This window comes from Pelodiscus sinensis, chromosome 1 (assembly GCF_052426305.1).
Source record: "Pelodiscus sinensis isolate ZL-2025 chromosome 1, ASM5242630v1, whole genome shotgun sequence".
Classification (NCBI taxonomy): domain Eukaryota; kingdom Metazoa; phylum Chordata; order Testudines; family Trionychidae; genus Pelodiscus; species Pelodiscus sinensis.
In genome coordinates, this window is record NC_143052.1 from 146,534,938 (window position 1) to 146,551,170 (window position 16,233).

Genomic DNA, 16,233 nt, shown 5'->3' on the forward strand with positions numbered 1-16,233 from the left:
CTTAAATAAAATTGCTCCCTTTTGAACAATTGAAAATAGCCAGGTCTTTACATTCATGTATATAAGCTGAATCAAGCTTGTTAATATATTCAATCAAAATCTGCTTCTCTTTTTTAGATCCAATGTATGTACTTTTGCACAGGTGCTTGCACAGGCAATATCTCATTTTACAAGACAGATGCAGTGGTTCACCTGTGTGTGACCGAATCAAAACATTAGTAGCTTCAAATGTAGCACCAAGAGTTACATAATCTCTTCAGAAATGGCAGTTGAAGGAATTCATAATTGATTCTTTCTAATGTCCATGCAGCAGGCCAGTACAAAGCATATGTACCTCTTAAGTCCTACTTAAAACCCTCTTGAGAGCTTAAGTATCACACAGGCTATGATATAAATGTACAAGGCATTACAGCAGAACCCCATTTATCTAGTCCAGTGTTTCTCAATCAGTGGTATGTGTACCCTTAGGGGTAGGCGAGAGGAGTCTGGGGGATATATCAACACAAGTGAAATTTGGCAAAAAATGTCTGGGATTTTGCCCTGCAAAGGGGATCGGGGGAGGGTGGGGGGTGGGTGGCGGCGCTTGCCTGTCAAATTGAATGTTTGGAGCCATGCACCCGGAGCTGGTGGGAAAAGCGCATGGCTGCAGTAGTGGCAGCTCCAGTGAGACCCAGGGCAGTTCCAAGTTGGAGGGGGGGCGGGTTTGGGCAGAGAGAAAATAAATCACTGCCACGGCCGCCTCTCCTAGTTCGTTTCCTCTCTGGCAGCCTCCCTGGGTGCTTCAGTGGGCAGGGCAGTTGAACCTGGAGACGCACATTTCTCCCCTTTCCCTCCCATCCTCCTGCCAGCAGCTCAGTACAGCGCATCCCCATCGTCCCTTCCCTGTGGTGCTGCAGAGAGGAACTAAAAGGTGGTGAAGTGGCACGATAAGCTTTGCTCCAAAAGAGCCCCCCCGCATCAGTGGCGTAGCGAAGGAGGACAGGGAGCATTTGCCGCTGGGCGCTGCCCTGGGCTGGGGTGGAAGCACACAGCCCCACGTGGCAAGCCTGGTGCTGGCTGGCCACTTGCTGCCTGCAGACAAGCTGCCAAGGCAGGGACAGGTGGTGGGAGCGGACACTTCAAAGTTAGGGTTACCATTTGTCTGGTGCCTGGCTCTGGGGGGGGGAGGGGAGGGGCATTGGGTTAGAGTGGGGTGCCTGGCTCTGGGGCAGGGATGGAAGCATTGGGTTAGAGTGGAGTGAGGGTGCATGCTCAGGAGTACTTTTTTTTTTTTAATTATTTTAAAGGGGTACTTGATTAAAAAAAGGTTGAGAAACGCTGCTCTAGTCTAATTGGTATCCGATAATCAAAATTGGATAAACCAAGGAATGGGAAAATGTAGTTCCGCAGTGCCATCTAGTGGCACAAGGAGAGATCACCTGCTTTTGGCCCTGGAGTCCTGGTTGTTCGGTAAATGTGGAGAGCCAGTTAGGGAGGAAAATGGGGGTTCTACTGTATTGACATCAGGATGTTACAGACTGTTTGTGTTCTGGGTGTTAAAACTGGCCCACTAGTATTGTGCATTTCTGATGTTTGTTTGTAATTGAATTTGTTTTGTTGCTTTTTTTTTTTCAGTCACCTCCCTCTAAAAGAAGGAAGTTAGAAAAGCCCCGGAAGCCAATTACATTTATAGTGTTGGCATCCACAATCAAAGAGTTATCCACCAAGGCTTCAGCTATGGGTTGGGATGTTGTGGAAGGCATAGCAGTGGTTACAAAGTGGATAGAAAAAATACTGACTGACCTGAAGGTACAATATTAAGTGGTACATTTTAGTACAAGATGCTTTTATGAACATTTATGCTTTGGGGCATAAATGTAAACATTTTTTAAAGTAGCGTGATTATGAGATTCTCCTATTCTCTACAATAGGTTCAGCATAAGTATGTTCCCTGTGGAAAAGATGAAGTTAGTCTGTTTTTAACAGCCGTTGAAAACTCTTGGGTTCATTTAAGAAGAAAGAAACGAGAAAGAGTAAGACAACTACGAGAACTTCCTCGAGCTTCTGAAGATATTCTGCAAGCAATGGAAGAGGAGAAGAACAGTCAGAAAGACTCAAAAAAACCTGCAGAGAATGAGCAAAACAAGACTGAAAATTCTGAAATGGGATCAGTGATGCTTGATGAGGATGTCAACTCAGCCAAGAATGACATGCAAAGGGAAGATTCTCCTGTTAAAGAACAAAACAATGAGGAACTCATGGAAGAGGAGGATATAGAAGCAAAACAAGCAGAAACATTAGTTTGTGAAGACTCCAGTGATGCAAAGGAGGAGCCTGATGCTTCAGAAGATGTTGGCAATCTAAAAGAACTAGGTCCCAAAGGAACCATTGGACATTTTCTTTTTAAGTGTTTAATAAATGTGAAGAAAGAAGGGGATGATGCATTAGCAGAGATGCACTGGGTTGAAGGACAGAACAGAGATTTAATGAATCAACTGTGCACCTACCTACGAAATCAGATTTTTCGACTGGTTGCTAGTTAGCCTTCTTCAGAGTATAGTAGAAATCAATTCTGGATTTTGTTGATGTAATCCTCTTTTTAATAGTCTAAAAGAAACTTAGAGATAGCAATGTTTTAAAAAAAGTCATGACCAAAACTGAGAGATGAGATCCAATTTATTTTTAAACAGAGCCTTTTTTAAATACAAGGAATCCTAAGTATGTAATAATGAGAGGTAGGAGAAACAGTGCTGAAGAAACACTGCAATGTTGCATGATAAATGGAAAGCTATTTTAGCTCAGTAGTTGGTTTAATATGGCAACATTACAGCTGATTCTGGTCTTTCTGATCTAACTTAGTGGAAATACAGTTCTCTTTTCTAAATAGAATTAATGTTCACTACACTGTTAAAATTTTTACATCATTATTGCAGGAATATAAGGTTTTTCCAGCTCTTACCCCTACAGATTAGTTCCCTGTATTGTCTTTTGGAACCAGGCACTTGCTGCCACCTCCATCTTCTTCCCTATGTGTTTGGCCTCAGCTGAACAACTTTTTGATAACCGGTGACAGTTCTTTAAATGACCACTCATAAAAGCACAAAATAATACAGGAGAGCTGGATAATTTTGGAGATGGTCATTAATCTTGAGTTTTAGTTTGAGCTAAATAAGAAAAAATTATGTGGTGCTCATTCAACTTACAAGTTAAGAAAAATTAACTGTGGCATACTTTGTTTTAGAATATGTATTGTATACCCACTGCATTCCATACTCAGACACAGGAGCTTGCCTAGCTGGAATGCAAGTGTGGTGTTTTCAAACAATAATTCCTGAAAGATTTGGCTTCACTTTAAACTTAAATTTCTATGAAGTTTTTAATGAGGAAGAGCAAGAATTAGAGGTTGCCCTCACTCCATGGACCAGAAAAACTCCTCATAGGGGATATAAAGATGGATAGGAAAATACATTATGATGTTGACCAGTGAAGGTGGGATGGGGATAGAGTTCAACTGTAGAACTCACAGAATTTGGGCTACCAGCTGCTGATCCAGGGCCCTGTGCCCTCTTTAGTAGGAGCTGTACTATTGATGTGGTTTTTTTTGTTTGTTTTTTTTGGCTCGAGCTGTACTTGGAATCTGTTTCCCCCAAGAGGATACAGTAGAGATTCTCCATCAGTCTTCTCTTAGACTTCACGTAAGACTGATGGAGGAATTATGAGCATTGATATCCCCATCCGGCCTCCCGAGGGATGAGCTTGTCCATGTGGAGATTCTTCACAAGATGTGGAGAATACAGGACAGAATAGCTGATGGCTCTCTGGAAATGGCAGAATCTGTTAGTGTAGGAATCTGAAGTGGCTCAGTGACAGGAAATAAGTTGTGACATTGTTTGCATTACACTAGTATGGGACTTGCAAGTGAAATCCACAGTAGGAGAAAGATACATTATTGATGTATTGCAGCAAATGCACCTGCTCATGCAATTAGGATCACTTTGAATAGTGTGTGTGCATTCATCAAAGTTCTAAAAATATTCAGCAGAAATTGTATATAAGTCTTTTGCACTATAGCAGGCCAATGAAATAAGATACACTATTTGTCTTGTCCTTAAGCTTTGAACCTCTAGTAAAACAGTTACACAGGGTACTGGATTTGATATCCTAAAATCATTTTGAATTTTTGTATTCAGTTATTTTATTTAGATCAGATTTTAACACAACTGAGGGGATTGCATTAATTCAATTTCCTTTCACATTATCTTTTAAAAGAATGCACTAAATGTTGACAAACTGCTTGGAACAGTCATGACTCCCTGAAAGTTTCATATAATGCAAGTAAAATTAATACTGTGTTTTTGTTTACCATAAAAGTTAAAGATGAAGAAAACACATCTGTATAGAAGAAACTAAAATATTTATGCCTTTGACTTAATGGATTCAATTTTGAGTAAGAAAGATCAATGTTTCTCCTGCATAGCAATGAGGAATAATACTTCTGAGAAAATTTTAGATATCTTTTCTTGTTTTATTAACCAACCAATGTCATATTGGTTAAATATTTTATCCTTGATAATAGGCAATAGATCGTTTAATTAGGAAGTATATGTATTAAACCCTTAAAGTGGGTTTTTGATTGTATAGCCCAGTGGTTCTCAGATTCTGGTTTATAGACTGATTTTGCACAGAGCTGCTTCTGTCATAAGTGAGAACATTCTGAAGCAATGTTTTGTGCTCACTGCAGTTTAATCAAACTTAAGAATTTGAAAGGTTCTTTTTGGACAGCTGAGCTACTTAAAACTGAAGAAAAAATGAAGTCCTATAGAAACCAAGGCCCTCTCTGCGTCATATTTGGGCTTCTAGAAGCCCATGTGTCATGAGCTCCTGTAAGGTGCTTTTAGTGTAAATTTAGAAAGTAAGGTCCTTTGGAAATGTAATTAAAAATCAGAGGGTAATGTTAGTTCAAGGGAGAGGGATTCGGGACCAGTTGTTCTGTGTGTAGCTTACTTTGAAAACTAGCAGAAACAGACTCAGTACAATTTAGCAGATTTGAACTTAATCATAGGAATAGTGCTGACTCTAGGGATTCAGAGAGCTATGCACTGCACACTTATAGTTGAGGTGGCCAGTGGCCCCAGGAGGGTAGCTATGCTCCAGGTAGCTTATGGAAAAGAGGCAGATAGCTTCCATCTCCTTTTTGAAGAAAGCACTTGTTGGAAGGTCTGCAAGTTGACCTTTACATGTAAATTACTCATTTTGTGCATCTGTTGAATCCAAACTAGCAAATCATTCTGCTTTACCAGTATACTTCCATTTTCCATCCCCTTTCCACAGTTGTTTATTCCTGATATTGGGTTCTGAGGTTATGTATTACCTGCCCACTTGTGTAATATTTCAAAACTCACAGCAAACTTTGTTTCCTGTATGTATTGGACTGTGATTAGTATGGTTTATCCTGTCTCATATTATGGCTTCTGTTCTGTCTGCTGTTGATATACATGTTTATTTTTGGAGCTTAATAAAAATCCTTATTTTACATAAAAGAATAAAAGAAACAACATGCTAACTGGGATGCTAAATAGGGAGAACACAGTAAGAGGCATAAGGTAAGATGGAGCAGGGAAAAACTTTGGAAGACCCATTCTTTTAGTCACAAAATGTAGAAGTTAAAGGTCTCTAGCTAGATAACAAATGTAATGGAGTGCTCCTAAAAGGTGCCATTTTGTCAGTCCTGGAAACTACAGCTATCTATTCATCCATAGAAAGGGTAAGTATCAGTATAAGCTTCTGAGCACTGAATTTATGTGCTTTGGACCTGCACCTTATTTAGGGCTAGAGATTGTCTATCAAGTTTTTGGTCTTTCTCTTTATTACCGTGTCTAGAAGTTCAAGGCGTGGTCCAGGACCTGTTGTACTAGCTATTGTACAACAGAACAGAAAGTGGTCCCTGCTTCTAAAGAATTTACAGATGGAATATGAGAGGAAATAGAAGATGGATGCAAAGAGATGAATGACTACTTTAGATAACTGCCAGATCTAATGATGGCTTTCTGATGAGAAAGCAATAACTAGATAACATTTGTTGAGCATTGAGGTATGAAAAATGCTGAAAAGCCTGCTACAGCATGAAAACTGAATCCTTGTCCATGCTGGTTAACAAAAGTAATGGAGAAATAACCTGTGTCTAGTACTTGCATGATTTTAGTTCTTCAGTCAGAGAGGCCAAATACCGACGAGCCATGCAATGATCCAAATCAAGATCAAGGGCCATCACTCAATTATAAAAGTAGGGCCAATCTGTCCTTTAAAATGCTAAATGGCCTCAGATCATCTTTTCCCTATTCACAGGTGGCTGCTTGCTTTGGACCACAGTAATCTATCTAAGCAAGTCAATGCAGCAGAATGCGAACTCTGCAGTAGTTTTGTTTAAATGTGAAAATGAGTACACTATAGCTTTACACACAGAATGGACAGCACTCTAAAAATAAATCAGGGTTGTGTACTCAATTAGTTGGTTGTAGGTTCTTTGCATCTTGCAGAAGCTGGATGTGCAGTGAATATGGTAGTAACCTTTGCTGTTACTGAAATTTAGAGGCAGAAGAACTGGGGTGCAATTCTGCATCCCAATTTTTGTATGATAGTGTGGAAGTAATTAAAACCACTTTTGCAGGTGTGTAGTTTCTGTTATTTTCTTGGGCCCAGCTTAACCGTCCCGGAACCTGATTTTCAGAATGGCTGAATGTGCACAAATGAGACCAAAATCAATGAGTGATGGGTGCTCAAAATTTAAAAATAAGGGACCTTATGTTTTTCAGGGACGAAGGGAGGGGAAAAAAGGAGAAGAATGGGACACCTTTGCAAAATTTTCTTCTCCTCTGTCTTCTTCAGAGGGAGTGTTTGGGTCCTGAGCTGTTATGCTGGTGCCTTACCACTGCAAGAAGCAGTATTTTCTGATCCTTGCTAATGCTTGTCTGATGTGAAAATAAAAAGCATTGAAACTGCCACGTGCATTGTCTCTGATTTCCAAATGCCCCAATCCTAGGGTTGTCTTTTTTGAAAGTTCAAATAGGGTGATACTCTTTTGAGGGAGTGTAACTGTATCAGTATCTACCAAAAGCTTCAGGGGGTAGCCGATTTAGTCTGTACAGGATAAACTTAACCAACAACAACTAGTATGGTAGCACTTTAAAGACTAACAGAACATGTAGATGGTAGCAGGAGCTTTCGTAGGCACCGCCTACATCTTCAGATGACCACATTTTGAAGAAATGGACTGTGCCCACGAAAGCTCATACTAACAAAACATGTAGATGGTAACATCTACCAATGCACTGTTGGGAGGGTGAATAGGGTGACCATTTGTTTTCTCACAATTGTACAGGTTGCCCCTGACTTGTGACAAGATCAGTTCTGGAGATAGCATTGCAAGTCAGGGGTGTTTTAACTAGGGTTGCCAGGCATCTGGTATTGACCTGGACAGTCCAGTATTTTTGCCTCCTGTTTGGTAAAAAAAGAAAATACCAGACACCTAAAATGTCTATTTTCTGATTTTTTTCCTGTCCAGGAGGTGAAAATACCGGAAGAAGTGTTTGGTATTTTTGGTTCAACCATCTAGCAACCCGTAACTCGAATCCGCATTTGAGAGGTGTCGTATGCTGTCGTAAATATGGGGCCGAGGACATAAGTTGGGGGATTTTTGGCCCCTTCTGCACTTACAGAAAAGGTCGTAAGTGCGGGGGGTTGTAAATTGGGTCATTGCAAAGCAGGCGCCTTCTGTAATGGTCATGAATTGTATCCTTTCCCCTGTGTGTACGTTAGTATGTATGAAGGTAAGGCCCATAAGACACAAGGCAAAGGGCAGTGATGGTATGGCATTGCATGTGGAAGCAAAAGGGGCACATCACAATTGTATGATCAATCACATGCAAGGAGCAGGAACGTGCCACAAAAACAACCAAGAGTGGTGGGACATACTGCTAAATCCCAAGAGCAAGGAGTGTTTGCCAAATAAGGCAATCAGGGCTGTCAATAAAAAGGGGAAGATATGCAATGCCAGTGGTTGACCCTTAATCATGCACCTCCTGACCGGTGATGTTTGCCAGGCCAGCGAACCAGTGTAGTTCCACCCTGGGAAGACAGCATGCGGTCCAGTGCCATTACATTCCAATTTGTTGGCTTTGTTATGTAAGTGTGATGGAATGCTACACCCTCACACATCTCTCATTTATGCAATAAAACAGCAAGATCAGGGCTATGTTCCAGAATATCCCTTCAGATGGGGGGATTTACGAAGGCCGTAAGGCCTGTTGGCAGCTACTTTTGGCAACACTCACCTGCTACTTTTACACGGGCATGATTTTCCAAAAATGCTTTTAACATGTCTAGATTGGCAGGATGCTTTTCTGCAAAAGCACTTTTTGCGGAAAAGCGTCCGTGGCCAATCTAGACGCGCTTTTCTGCAAAAAAGCCCCGATCGCCGTTTTCACGATCGGGGCTTTTTTGCGGGAAAACAGTATTGTGCTGTCAACACTGGCCCTTTTGCGCAAAAGTCTTTCGGAAAAAAGACTTTTGCCAGAACGGGAGCAGCATAGTATTTCTGGAAAAGCTTAGTATTTTGCAGAAATTCAAGCGGCCGGTGTAGACAAGCTGGCACGTTTTTCCACAAAAACAGATGATTTTGTGGAAAAACTTGCCAGTCTAGACACAGCCACCGTCTACGCGCGCGTGTGTTGGTAGATACAGATGACACTCCTGAACTGCGGTGGCCCTTCCACGCTTGGAATCTGCATCCTTGGGGGTGGGGGCTATTGATTCTCCCTTCTATGGAGGGGTGACCTGATCACCGGGAGCGCCCTAGGCCGTATCCGCACTGCACGCAGCCTTCAAGGGTCTGCTCTCGGGGCGTAGCCCCGGACTCTGCAGCCGGCCCGGCAGGGGTGGGAGGCGCGGCCCGCCACCAGCAGGGGGCGCTAGCGAGCTGTGCCTGCCCCGCGAGCGCCTCGCCAGACTCCGCTCTGATTGGCTGAGCGCGCGCGCCAGTTCCGTTAGGCCGGCGCTGGGGTTTGAATGGCGGGGCGGGAAGATGGCGGCCGGTAGCGGCGGGAGGCCGAGGCGGGGTGGCCGGGCCCGCTCCCTGGGGGACTGTGTCCTATTCGGGTCCGCGGGCCCCGCCCGGCCCGTGCTGAGCCCCCCGCCCGGCCTGGAGCGCTCCCTGCGGCGCAGCGGCAGCCCGAGCTGCTCAGGTACCGGCCGGCGCGCCCCCTTCTCCTGCCGCAGCCGGGGAGCGAGACCAGACCGCGCTGCGCTAGCCCCGGCTCCGGGAAGGCTCTTCGGTGGGAGGACGGGGCTGTTTGGCGCCAGCTGCTGCGGGGCCCGAGGTCCAGTGTATGGCGGGGGCAGGGCAAAGGGGAGTCACCGCCCCTTCCCGTGACTGCCCGCCGGGGGGGGGGGATCGAATGCACGTGGCTCGTGCGCTCTTGGGGAGGAGGAGACGCTCGTGTGCGCACAGGTGCCTCTAGGTGCTGCCGGCGCACCACAGTTAATGCATCGCCCTTTGCGTCCCTTAGGGCAGCGAGCAAGGCTCGTAGTTGTGCTTCAGGAAGGAAAGTAGAACAGATTAGCTAAGTGGCTCATTTGGATGCAGTAAATGTCCCGTGGTCCTGACTGCAGCTCCTTCATATCTTCGAGCACAGAGCCGTGTGGGTGACTTTCAGTTTAATGTTGATTACTTTTGCCTTCCTCTGTTTTCACAACTCTTCTGTGAACACTGACACCCTTTGGGTTCTGCTTCCAGCCATTTACTATCTTATGATCGATGTAATTCTGACGGACCCCACACGGCAAGTGGGGTTGGGTTAGATCAGTGTTTGAATGGGATTCACACTACAAAATGATTCAATAAATGATTCTCCTGAGTTCACCTGGTGCTAGCTGATGTTGATGGAGGTTCTGTCTTTCAGATTAACCTGACACCCAGGTCTTACCATTGCTTATAGTCACTAATTTTATCTACATAATTTTGACATCTAGCTAGCCTTTTTGTAATGTGAAGGAGGGTGCTAACACAATTCACCTAAATGGGCTTAAGATCATTCAGTACAGTGGCTTTCAAGCTGTTCTGTACCATGTCATCTTGTAAGGCCCCTGGTGGGTCCCATAGGTTGGCTACTTTTCAGTATTAGCTTTATTTACAGACATTTTCTCTATTCCGATTTTCATGCTGTAAAGTTTGAGAACCTGCTATGTAACCCCTTTAAAAAAATTTAGGGGATTTTAATCCTGTCATACTGGCCAAATCCCAGTAGGGGTTCCTATATTCCTTTCTGAGGGCATATTTTCACACCAAAAAAAACTTAAACAAATGTAGCAAATCTCAGACCAAAGTTAAACTGACAAGTGCTTGTGCTCTCTGACTAAAATTAGTGTAGATGTTCAGGCCTGAGCTGGAGACCAGGCTACGAGACCATTCCCCCCCCTCACCAGTCTTCTTAGCCCAAACATCTACATTACTATTTGTATCTTTTCAGTGCTTGCCCTGCAGTGTGTGCCTAAGTCAGTTGGTCCAGGCTCTGAGACTTGTTGATGTGGGTCTTTTATTTTTCTGTAGATGTAGCATAATTGCTCCTTGATAGTCTTCCTTTTGTTGTGTAGTGCCGCTGCCTTTCATTCTTGAGGGTACTGGTTTGACTGACCCCTTTGTATCCTTAGAATTTTAATTTTAGTTTCTGTACTGTGGGATCTTTGAAGGTGAAAGTTGCTCTTTGAGGTTGTGTCTCTACCAGTCTTATATTTTGGGGATGAGGAGAGAACCTCTCACCAGTGCTAGCTTGAGGGGATGAAGGACTGCTAATATGGGTGCTGAATTAGCTATAACAAGTCAGGAAAAATCCTAGGTGAGACTTGTGGAAAACTCAGTGAATATTTCTGCTCAATATGTAGCTGCTCTCAAAAAAGAAAACAGTGTTAGAATGTATAAGAAATGTGATGTAATGTTATAATGCTGTCAGTATCTTAATCACCTTCAACTGGAACCTCTGTTCATATTGAATCATCCCATGTCAAAAAGCAGATTACAGAGGGTTCAGAGATGGGCAATAAAACTGACCCCGGGATATGGAAAAGCTTTCCTAAGAAGAGAGATTGAAAATATTTTAGAAAGTAAATAGAAAGGAAGATTAAAAAGCATAAAAAATAATTAACAGTATAGAATAGGTAAATCCCCTGTGACCCTTTCTCAAAATACAAGAATTTAAAGATATTAAGAGAAACTGAAACATGGTGAACTAAAACTAATATGGGAAATACTACTTATACAAAGTGCAACTAGCCTATAGATTGGAGGGACCAAGAGCTTTAGCAGTATTCAAGAAGGATTGGACATTTAAATGGATGGCAAGAAGGATTGGACATTTAAATGGATGGCAAGATTATTCAGAGTTAAAATAGTACATATTTTTGGAAGAGGTATAAACCTTCATACTTCAGGCTATAATCCAATCTCTTAACTATTGTGGGTTAGGGAGGATACTTTCTTGGGTGGCTGGGGGAGCAAGTTATTCCTGTGAAGCAGCTGGTCTTAGGCACTGTCAGAGATAGGAAGGATCATTGACAAAATGGGCCTCAAGTCTGATTCAGCATGTCAGTCCCTGTGCTGCCTGAAAGTTTAGTGAATAAGTCCTAAGTATCCTATTACTCACTATGTTGCCTCTGCTGTTGCTAGAATTTTTCTCCAAAGGGCAATGCCAACAGATGAATGTTCCTGATGACCAAGCAGACAAACTGCTCCTAGCAAGCTGGGGTCTTCCCAAACTAGTTCTGGAGAAATACCACAGTCTGGGAGTAGTGCATATGTTTGAATGGCAAGCAGAGTGCCTGATGCTTGGACAAGTCCTGGAGGGGAAGAACCTGGTTTATTCAGGTATGCAGATACCTGACAGATTCATGCACTCTAACTTCATTAATCTACTATGTATTTGAGAGTTTTTAAGCCTGCCTATGTGCGTGCGTGTCTGTTTAAGAACTCCTCCTACATAAGGATGTGACTGATAGGGATGTAAAATCCCATTTAATTGGCTAATTAGTTAAACATTATGTTTAACTGTTAACCTATGAAAGGGGAGGTGTGTGTGGAAGGTGGGCAGGGTGGAAGCCAGAATGTTGCAGGGCCCACTAGGCTGGAGCCCCCTCACCTGCCATGGGCGGGCTGGAGCAGCCCTCCACCCTGGACGAGGACTGTTCTGGCTGGTCAAAGCAGCCCCTGCCTACAGTTGGGAGTCCAGTCAGGGCATCAACCCCTGCCTGTGGTGGGCTGATGCAGCTCCTTGCCTGCAGTAGGTGGGGAGCTGCTCTATCCCCTTCTGGTTAACCATTCACTAGGGACGTAATTGGTTAACTGGTAAGCATCACCTTTACTGGGTGATGCTTGGTGATTATGGTCTCCAGTCTGGCCAGAAAAACTCCCACCTGGAGCAGGCCCAGCCCAGCCCCTGTCTGCCATGGGACAGGCCTGGCCTGGCCAGAGCAGTGTGACGTGAGTGGGGGAGCTGCTTCATCCTGGAGGGGTCTGCCGCATTTTTTAGATGGTAACAATGAGCTGATTGATGGTAATTGTGGCAGCACTCTTTCATGTGGCTTTCTGTCATCTAGGAACTGGGTGGAGATCTGCTGGGTGGTTTTACTTGGGTGACTGAATAGCCACCAAAGTGGTAATGACTTTCAATCATTGTGAACCAGGAGCTGGGTATGGACTAGCATCCTTAAAGTGAAAGGCTCTGAGAAGTTTTCTGAAATGCCTAAGTCCTGATTTAAAAAGTGATTTAGACATTTAGTCACTTCTGCATTTTTCTCTTTGTATGCAGTTTCCACTTCTGGAGTAATTCAGTTCTTAACCTCTTGTAGTTTAAATTTTGACATACTTTTCTTGGATCATGTTGTTTTAGCTCCTACTAGTGCTGGAAAGACATTAGTTGCTGAGTTACTCATCTTGAAGAGAGTCCTGGAGACCCATAAGAAAGCTCTGTTCATCCTCCCTTTTGTTTCTGTGGCCAAAGAGAAAAAGTATTATTTGCAGGTAAGTGGCATACAGTAGTGTGAGGATATGAGTCAAAGCTGCCAAACTTGAACCTTGAATGTGGAAATGTTTGTATGAATTTGGGGGTTGTGTATGGGAGTAATAGAGCTTTTACAGATACCAATTCTGTTTTTGTGAGGGATTTTGGAAATTGATTTAGTTCCAAATCAGAACAAAACCTGAAATGCTGAAAGTCTAAGTGAAGGAATTTGGGGCTGATCAAAACATTCATTTCAATTTCTACTTTTATGTTGTATTTTATTTGTGTGTGTATAAAATGTGTTTACATTGTTTATACAATGTGTGCATATAGTACATATAACAAAAGGTCATTTAAAAATGTCAATGTTTATTCCAAAAATGTCAAAAACAAGATGCTTTAACATTTTGGAATATTTGTTTGGATTTATTCGGAAACAAACTTCCTGTGTGTTGCTGCTCACCGCGTTCAGCTTGTGTGCTTCATCCTACACTAATCTTGTCACATTCTAAGGTGTATTCCAAGTCGTAATGGGATTGTGCCACTACCTGCCCTGAACACTTCACAAGATTTTACTGCTGTAGCTCCCCACCTGGGCTGCTCGCAACCAGCCTAGTATAGATATCACACTACATGTATATGCATAGCTGTAGTCCTTGGGCTTCAGCAGTCTATCAGCAATATACCAGCCATGCTTTGGCTTCCACTGGCCTTGGGTACTACTTGCAGGGTGATCACAACACACTCCCATTCCTAGATTTTTCCAAAACTTTGTTCTGTACTGTCCATTTTTTCCCCTGTACAGTCCTGATATTAAGATTCATTACTCTGCTATGCAGTCACTTTCAATAACTGATTATTTGAGCTGGACTGTTTTGTAACTCCAGTTAAAACACAGCATTGAGTAGGTTTAGATTAAAAAGAAAGCAAGTTCATTAACAAGAGAAGACAGGAGTTTATTTCAAGTAGGAGATAAAGTTATAAAATAGTTATCAGGAAATAAAAATATGTGTGTCTAAAACTTAATCTAGCAAGTGTTGCTCAAGGCTTTGATAAGGCTTTTTTCACACACAGTCTTCCATTATAATGGTGACTGACCCTTTCCTTGACCAGGATCTTTTCCAAAGGTCCTGGTGCCTTTTTTGTCTTATGTAAAAGAGAACTTGGGGTTCTCTGCTAGGGAAGTTAACTGTTGTGTATATGTGTAAATGTGTAACTGCTGGATTTTTTTTTTGTGGTTACACGATTACATGTGTGTGTGGGGGGGAGCAGGTGTAAGCCAGTGCTCAGGGGGAGCTGGCTCCCTGCTAGCACCAGCTCTTGCTTTCCTCCCTCTCCCCACCTGCTGCCTCTGATAAAGAAGCATCAGCAGCGTGGGGAGCAGATGGCTCCGCTGAAGCTGATATGCATGGGGAGCCCGCTTGAAAGCCACTTCCTACATGTACTGGCTCCTGCCTGCCCCCCTCACCGCCTGTGCTGCTGCCCACGGGGTGGGGAGGCATGCAGCTCTGTGGGAGCCAGTGCTTGTGCGGAGCCAGCTTTTAAGTTGGCTCCCCCTGAGCACTGGCTCCCTCCTCCTCCCTGTGTGGGTGGGTGGGTGGGGCGGGGGGGAGGAGAAAAGAAGCCGGCATGCATGGAGAGGTGGTGTGGGGACAGCCAGCATGTGCAGGAAGCCTGCTTAAAAGCTGGCTCCCCATGGGCACAGGCTCCCCCCTTGCTGTATCTGTATGCAACCTCTTCCTTGCTATCTCCGTATCAGTCATTATGATTAGTTGATAAGCCCAGGCTTATCGGTTAGTTGTGTAACTGACTACACACTAACATCCCTATTCTCTGCCCCTTCTATAGGCCAGTGAACCTTTGAAGTGGATTCTTCAGAAGGTTACTCTACAAACTAGCATTGATTCAAGCAGTAAGGAAGCCTACATGGAATCTAGTAGTGAAGGAAGATATATGCCAGGGCTACTCAACTTTGGAAGCCCTGGGGGCTACAATGATACCTCGCAGCACGTGCTGAGGGCTGCAACTTAAGTGTGGTTGTATATATGTGCAAATATATGCAAATCGCCTCTTTCACACTGATGGGCATGAATATAAAGATTAAGACAAGATTACACAACACTCAGGCCCCATTTAAATCAGCTCTGCTGATATTAATAAAATGCAATATTTACCCAATTTCCACTCTTATGACAGCAGTTTTAATGAGCAGTGACAGTCCACGAATTTAACTACTAAAATGCATATCAACAGAAGACCATTATATTGACTACATTTTTGTTTTGGCTTCCGCCCGTGGGCTGTATGTTCAGCTCCACGTAAACCCAAACTGCACTGTGGGCTGCAAACAAATGGGCTGCTGGCCACGTTTTGAGTAGCCCTGATATCTGTTCTTTCTTCACTCACTTATTTGCTAAAATAGAAATTGTTCTGTTTCCTGCCAAATCTCTCTGCTGTCTTGAGGATCCTGTTTAATACTTTTATGTTTACTTCGATTTATATGTATTTCTTTGATTAGGACTGTTTTGTTTAACACCTCTTGTGTAAGCAAGACTATATAGGTTTGAACAAGTGCTAATCACGTCATACAAGGAGCATTTACAACTCTACATATAATGTAGCTACACTCATTTCATCATATTATTGACAAATTAGACATACATTTTCAAATCATACTTCCCAAGTCATATTTTGTACAAAGTTTCTTCTAGTAATCAGTAGAGTGCAAATAGAAGGTCCTTTTGGTTGCTGTGGCTTGGACTACTCTTGTGTGTACAGGAAGCACACAGTTGAATCGGAGCAGCAGGCACGAACTGGATCAGCCATGCTTTTCATCTGTATAGTGTTGGGAATCTGTTTTAGGATATGTGTACTGGACTGATTCCAGTGTGCAGCACATGCTGATCACAGCTAAAGTGTCTAATCCTGTGAACAAATGCTCTGTCTTTTTTTGGGCACATAGACTCTGTTTCAGGAGGTGGGTGTGCGGGTTGAAGGCTATATGGGAAGCACCTCCCCTGCTGGACGTTTCTCAGCATTGGATGTTGCCGTCTGCACCATTGAGAGAGCCAACGGATTAATCAATAGACTCATTGAGGAGAACAAGATGGACTCATTGGGTAAGATGCTGGGGCCTGACCCATCTGCAGCAGGAAGGGACATGTTTATTGTGACAGTATGGAGACTCGGAACAGTTAAGAATTTTGTT

The 16,233-nt window shown here is 43.3% G+C and overlaps 2 protein-coding genes across 5 annotated transcripts in view; both read left to right on the top strand.

Annotated features, from left to right (window-relative positions):
* Nucleotides 1-6,978, top strand: part of METTL16 (methyltransferase 16, RNA N6-adenosine) — a 35,379-nt gene extending 28,401 nt beyond the window's left edge. Inside the window, exons 8-9 of the mRNA XM_075905106.2 lie at nt 1,615-1,788; nt 1,911-6,978. Coding sequence (XP_075761221.1) covers nt 1,615-1,788; nt 1,911-2,522 — 786 coding nt within the window. The 3' untranslated portion in view covers nt 2,523-6,978. The remainder of the gene's footprint in view (nt 1-1,614; nt 1,789-1,910) is intronic.
* A 2,008-nt stretch (nt 6,979-8,986) lies between these two features.
* POLQ (DNA polymerase theta) overlaps nt 8,987-16,233 on the top strand; it is a 134,130-nt gene continuing 126,883 nt past the window's right edge. For 2 of the 4 annotated variants that reach the window (XM_014578482.4, XM_075905123.2), the window contains exons 1-4: nt 9,005-9,218; nt 11,696-11,893; nt 12,915-13,045; nt 15,988-16,144. In XM_014578482.4, coding sequence (XP_014433968.4) covers nt 9,059-9,218; nt 11,696-11,893; nt 12,915-13,045; nt 15,988-16,144 — 646 coding nt within the window. In that variant the 5' untranslated portion in view covers nt 9,005-9,058. Of the gene's footprint in view, nt 9,219-11,695; nt 11,894-12,914; nt 13,046-15,987; nt 16,145-16,233 lie in introns of all 4 variants that reach the window. The other 2 variants (XR_012897156.2, XM_075905142.2) reach the window with 2 other exon arrangements.